The sequence below is a fragment of the Nuphar pumila genome, chromosome 13 (assembly GCF_984573655.1).
Source record: "Nuphar pumila chromosome 13, dmNupPumi1.hap1.1, whole genome shotgun sequence".
Lineage (NCBI taxonomy): Eukaryota > Viridiplantae > Streptophyta > Magnoliopsida > Nymphaeales > Nymphaeaceae > Nuphar > Nuphar pumila.
Genome location: NC_143261.1, coordinates 80734540 through 80741524, shown reverse-complemented (window position 1 = coordinate 80741524; position 6985 = coordinate 80734540). Strand labels below are relative to the sequence as shown.

The 6985-nt window shown below is 36.5% G+C and overlaps 1 protein-coding gene across 1 annotated transcript in view; it reads left to right on the top strand.

Annotated features, from left to right (window-relative positions):
• Window positions 1-1457: 1457 nt before the first annotated feature.
• Window positions 1458-6985, top strand: part of LOC149818862 (cell division cycle protein 27 homolog B-like) — a 47362-nt gene continuing 41834 nt past the window's right edge. Inside the window, exons 1-5 of the mRNA XM_089984123.1 lie at window positions 1458-1594; window positions 1778-1943; window positions 2424-2865; window positions 5181-5253; window positions 5401-5510. Of these exons, the coding sequence (XP_089840249.1) occupies window positions 2728-2865; window positions 5181-5253; window positions 5401-5510 (321 nt within the window). The 5' untranslated portion in view covers window positions 1458-1594; window positions 1778-1943; window positions 2424-2727. The remainder of the gene's footprint in view (window positions 1595-1777; window positions 1944-2423; window positions 2866-5180; window positions 5254-5400; window positions 5511-6985) is intronic.

The window sequence follows — 6985 nt, the reverse complement described above, 5'->3', positions numbered from 1 at the left end:
TTGCTTATAGACTTACGCTGCTAGCATATCGGTTGCACTCCTAATAGTTGGAGAAAAGCTTGACCATCAAAGACGACAACAAATAGGAGAAAAAATACCCCCCACTCAAAAGAGTGAAGACGAAAATATGGCAGTTAAGGACTGCAAAAGGCTGAAATCTATGACATTAAATTAAAGAGGAAATAAGTCCTCGTTCCATCTTGAAAAAAAAGTCTGTGTTCAAAGAAACCCATGGCAACATTTAATATCAAAGAGGATAAAATTCTCAAAAAAAAAAAAAAAACCCTTCATGTGAGAGTAAATAAAGTCTAATAAGCTCATCATGTTGCAAAAACTTAACTGCTTCTATCCAAAGCTCAGCAATGTTGAATTAATAGAGTAAAACTCAACATAATCATAACCAATACTATGTTAAGTTACGCATGTGATAAAACTCCCTAATCTGCACTACCATGAAACAAGTGTTTGAACAAACTAACTAAGAAAATAATTACATGTGGTCCTACCAATATGTGAGCCCACCTTACCAAATCACAATTCATAAATCATAGGTTTCAAACACATTGCATCTCTTGGAAGCATTTAAACAAACACTTAACAGGCATAATCCAACCAAACAAATGAGATCAAAGGGCTAGAGGAGGGGATAAAACATTAACAAAAAAAAACAAAAATCATGAAAAAAACTGATGTACACTGCAAAGAAGGCAAAAAAACCAGGTCACTTGCCTTTGCTGGGATGATGCTTAACATCACCATCAAGCAATGTAAACAATCAAAGACCCTTGTTATTCATAAAGCAAAAATAAAAAAAACAGTGAATGTGCGTAACAATAAAGACCATGTAGCACAAAAAACGAGAAGATGGTTCACTATAGCCCCATCTCATAACATTTGGAAATGAATAAACAAAAAAAAAGAATACATGCAACAAACAAAGCAACCTACCCAAACCAAACATGCACTTCAAATATATGCTTGAATGGAAAAAGCCTTCTACTAAACATCATTCATAATGGCAACAAGTAACAATTCCAGCCAAATCAAAGATGAGAATGGTGTTGGGAGTGGAGATGTGTCATTTTCAACTACAGCCTCATCTCCTATTTTCATCTCCATTCTTCTCAGCCCTCTCCTCTCCTCTCAACACCGGCTCCCAAACGGAGCCTAAGTAGCAACTTGGTAAGGTAGTTGGAAAAGAGTAGAGAAGTGACCAACGGGGGGCTCTGTTTGTGTGGAAGGAGGTTGAGAGTTCGAATCCCTATGGTATAGTTATAGTTTGTATAACTGGTAGGGATCTGCCTAATCCCAGCTTTTTCTCTAAAAAGAAAATAGTAGTTAGAGAAGGGCATGTCATGTTTATGCTGGAGTAAATTCATGGTTGGAGCTTGGCATTGTTGTAAAATCAGTAAAATGTATGTCCAAAAGTTTTTTTTTGAACGGTTCGATAAAAGGCAGAACGTAAGGTTCTCGGGTTGCTTCTCTCTCAGGCGTCTGCTCCGACTACTCACCTCCTTTGGGCTTTAGGGCTTTGGTACACTCCGGCGACGACCAGGCCACCGTCCCGGCGGGACGACCCAGCCTCCGATCCCCGGTGAGGCGGTGACCCACCGTTTTCTCTCTCTCTCTCTCTCTCTATATATATATATATATATCTTTTCTTTATATTTGAAGTATCTTTTGATTATATTTGTCTATCTATCTTCTTCTTCTCCTTCTTTTCTTTAGGTTCAAAAGAAAAGTATATTTTGACTCTCTTTCCCTCTATGTTTCGCAGTGCTTTGGTCCTCTGAATAGTGCGTGCTCAACCCACAGTTGCTGCTGGATACTCTTCCCCCTTTCCACACACAAACACACACACACACACACACATTTATATTCCAGCAAGGCTGTTTCTCAAGAGGAAGAGGCCTCGATCCACTTGGGACATCGTCGCTTCTCAGGTCGGTCCCTCAAAAAATATGGTTAGGGAACTTAGGGTTAGGATATTATGTACTATTTTAGGGTTACGTTTTTTTTTGGGGAAGGGGGCGTGTTGTTGTTGTTGTTGTTTATTCATCATCATCATCTTCTTCTTGATTGCATAATGTGGGAAAAATGACCAAAATAGCATAATTCAGACGCTATCCATCAGCCAACTGCATTCGAAAAATTTCGTTGGATTGGAAACCATTCAGCATCAAACATATACAATATGTTGGAAAACAAAGATTTGTATGTGCATGGTTTTGATTTGGTTGTGAGCTGTTATTTTTCAAATTGACAAGCTTGAATGAATCGATTTGTATGTGTGTTTCTTCACACATGACTAGTTTGGGATTGCATTTAAAGTGGGAGCAAGCTTTTGCTTTTCTTGGTATTGTAGCTCTACGTGCTTTTTGTTTTGAAATTTATATTCTTCTGTTTTTGTTGATAACGTGCAGGTTTCTGTTTGGATACTTGTAGAATGCTGGCAGTTGACTTCCGTGATTCGCTTGCCCTTCTTGCAACTTAACTTGTTCAGCCAATCAGTCTTTTTTGCATAACATCCTGCCGTACTATTGAGTCTGCCAATCTTGTTTGATTTCAATTTGACTTTAGAGTTTTGTAGAGTTCCTTCGCCACAGATTTGTTTGAGATCAAGAAACTTCTGTGTCTCCCTCGTTACTTGTGAGTGATGATAGTTGTGGAAATTCACCGTCTTTGTTCAAACTTATTTGAAGTTCGGAAATACTCTCCTTAAAATGAATGGAGTCTCTCATTAAAAAGGAAAAATCAAGCATGGAATCCATCCTGATCGATTGTGTAAATAGTAGCCTTCGTCTTTACATGCACCGGAATGCTACATTTTTATGTGAGCGCCTTTGTGCAGAGTTTCCATCTGAGGTACATGCTTTTTCTTTTTTTTCTTTGTTGTCTTCAGTTATCCTTTTTCATGGTGATTAACTTGTAGTATACTTTCTAAGATTTTGAAACTCATGAGTTTGTTCATATATTTCTTTAGGAGATTGTTAGGTTAATGATGTCGTGCCTTCTTTTATCCCCATGACAGATTTTGTTGTAGTGACTGACTGTGGTAGGAATTCTTTTTGGTCACCCTTTCTTGTTAATTTCTTTTGCTATGGTTATGGGGTTACATTTAAGCTATGTCACCTGGATACGTGTGCAGAAACAGGGACACAACCATTTTTATGAAGTTTTCAATATGACTAGTATATAAGGGGGCATGATACAGAGGCCTAAATAGAGTATCAGAGTGACACAGCATTTAAGCATAAAGAAATCAAGTGCAGAATGAGCAGACTGCATATTGTATTCATATATGCTTGTGGTGTCTGGATGGGTGTCCACGTGCATGTAATAGTCTATTCACAGTGGATAAATTATTTGTGTTGCATGGGGAAGAGAATGAATCATTTTAGTTTCCACCATCTCCTTGCTTATGTTATATGACAGAAAAGAAATTTAGCTTTTAAAACATGTTTGAGATTTCATCAGAACTCCATTACACATGTTTGGCTGATCCAATACTATTGATATACTGTTTGACATGCTTACATGTCTAACATAAGAAGAATATCTGGATTATTGCTTTTCTGGGATCATTTTAAATTTGATTATGAGCTCTATTGAACAAATACATATATAGTGTCCGCAAGAAGTTGCAAACAAAATTAAACACAATTGCATCCAATATGTTATCAAGGTATTGCTACTCTTAGGTCATTATCATGTGATTATTAGTAGTTTACTGCAGTTCAATAGGTGCTTGAACACCCGGTGCTGATTTACATGTGCTGTGTTGGGCTTCGTTACCATGTTCTTTACTTTGGCTTATGATTACTGCAGTTCAATAGGTGCTTGAACACCCGGTGCTGATTTACATGTGTTGTGTTGGGCTTCGTTACCATGTTCTTTACTTTGGCTTATGATACATAGCTTGCATTCAAAACCATTGCTTTTCCATATCTACCAAACTATGAGCCATGTGCACAAATATGTAATTGCATGCATCTATGTTTTGTTGGCATGTTTCTATAGGCATGGTTTGTACTAAACTTCAGCTTTGTTGCACGACAGACACATGTATTTGTACGGATATATTCGTATGTATCTACAAGTATACATACGTGTCTTGTATCCATTGATGTACATAGGGGTATAGTTATTGTTGACCAGTTCCGTTGGCATTAACAATATCACTAAGCTTTCCTAACCACAATAGTACTTCAGATACTAGTGGTGCCATGTATTAGTGGGAATTATGCAAATTCTTAGTAAGCATTAAGCATATTAATTTTACGATACTTTTTACCATCCTGAGGTGCAGTTGATAACATGACTCATGCACTTTCAAATTTATTGACTTGTTGGAGCCAACTAATGGAGGGAATTGCCGTGGTGATTCAAGAATTGGTAGAGGCATTAAAACCTAATCGATCCTGTTGTTATCCACCGTTGATAATACTATAACTAATAGCACATTTTTTTTAATGTATGGTGCAAATGCTATGTGCATGTGTGTGTGTGTGTGTCTTCATGTGTACATGCAAAATGGGTGCATGGCTCCTCACTTAAGCTAGTTTTAGAGCTGAAAGGGCTGAAATCAATCAGGGAATGTGGCACACATGCCAGTGATGTTCCTAACTCCAAAATTAAGTGACTTTTGGAGTGAAAAAGGTTGAGACCAAATAAGGAATGTTGTGTATTTATCGATGACCATTGACCAAGTTTTGTTTTGAATTAACATCGGAACCTCTCTTACGATTTGGTCTCTTTGATGTGAAACAGAACCTATCGAAGACATTATATATACTGTTATTGATATGCCATCCCCCGCTGGATCATGCTCTCCTTGTCTTTGGTAACCCACCAAGTGGTCTAGTTTTTTCTTCACCTAACGCATAACATGTTTTGACTTTTGATCTGCAGGTGCTTATCAGCACAGTTTTTGATACTTTTCCTTTTATTGACTTTCCATTTGTATTATGCTTGTTATAATGTATTGCATGGTCAATGAAGTATTTATTTTTCTCTCTTTCTCTTTTCCCTTTTGTATTATTTTTTTGATTCCTTTTCTTTTATTTCTATTGTAATTAAAACATAGTTTCCCTCCATTCCCCCAGATGGCTGTTGTTGTTAGGAGCTGTATGTATATTGTATTTGATTTCTAACTTTTTTATTGTTTATTCTATTCTCAGGTGAATTTACAGCTCTTAGCAAAATGTTACTTGCAAAACAATCAAGCTTACTGTGCTTATCATATCCTGAAAGGTTGTTCCAGGCACTGGTTTAGTTTTTTCTCCATCCTTTGCATGTTCTTGTAGCATGGGTTTCTTTCTAGTTGAAATATGTTTTACACGTGTATGTTTTCGTTACCTATATTAACATACTTTTTTTTGTTTTGTTGTTTATCTGAAGGAACGCAAATGTCTCAGTCCCGCTACTTGTTTGCAATATCATGCTTTCAGGTGGATCTTCTTCGTGAAGCTGAAGCAGCATTATGCCCTTCTAATGAACCTAACAATGAGGTATCAGCTTTTGTGACTTCTAAAGTGAATTTGATCTAATCGTTGAAGCATAATCCACAAAAAATTAGTTCTAGAATTTTGGAATACCTGTATGATGTGGATATGGGTACAGGTATGTGGTATGGCATGGTTGCAACACACACACACATATGCGCTGGTTCTTGCCCCTCAAAATCACAGTTTTTTGGTATTTTTTCTCACATCTAACACCATAGACGTGATCTATAGGTTTTGTTTAGTGAGAACCAGCTTTTGGATCACCAGAATCTGACCTGTATACTTCTGGTGATCCAAAATCAATGGATATGAAGGTATTAGTTTTTCCTGGCTCATAAAAATATGTTTTTTCGTTGAAAAAACATGATCCAAGAGTCGATTCCCACTAAATCGAGCATGCTAAACACATCTAACAGTTCAGATCTATCATAAAACACTTCAAAACTATGGGTCTGAATGGGGTAGAATGAGAAATGGGGCCTAATATGTTAAGTTCTCTCTTTCTCTCTCTCAGTATATATATATATATATATATATATATATATATATATATATATATATATATATATATATATATATATATATATATATATATATATAAAACCACATCTGTAAGTTTAGACTAAGCCAACACCTGCACATATGCTTCCTTACTGCATTTAGCATGGTTTAGGGATAAGACTATTTATGAACCACATATTACTCTCTCTCTCTCTATATATATACAGGGTTTATATTTGGTACCTATAATAGTCTTATACCTATAATCTAGTTTGAATCTCACAATGCGAGTTGTTTTGACACAATCTAACCACATAGATGTGTTCAGCATGTTTGATTTAGTAGTAATCGACTCTTGGATCATGTATTTTCGACAAAAAAACATGTTTTTATGAGTTGGCAAAAATCCATGCCTTCATAGCTGTTGATTCTTGGATTGCCAGAAAAACCTGTATACTGGTCGGATTCTGGCAATCCAAAAGCCGGTTCCCACTAAACAAAACCTGTTGATCACAGCCATGGGTCACTTGGACCAAACAATAAAAAAATAAAATAAATGGAAGTTGCTAAGTTGTTCGCACATACAAATTACTATAGCAACTCTTAACCCATATATATGTGTATGTATGTATATAATATATATTATATACACACAGGAGGGAGGGATGGAGCTTCACTATAAGTGAAGGAAAACATTAAAAAAGCATATAACACACACATACACAGAGAATATGTAAAGCACCCAGCACCTTTCTCCAGCACTGACATGGGTACCTTGGGCATTTCAAAGTTCCCATGTTACGAATTTGAACAATGCTCCTTCTGTTGAAGACAACTTTGTACACGTGCGTGCGCACACGAGGGTTGGTGAGAGTGAAATATTTTATATAATATAATGTAAGGAATCAAACCTTCAAGTAATAGCCAAAACGTGTTGCCTTACCACTTGGCCACACCTCATTTAAGTTCCTATTCAT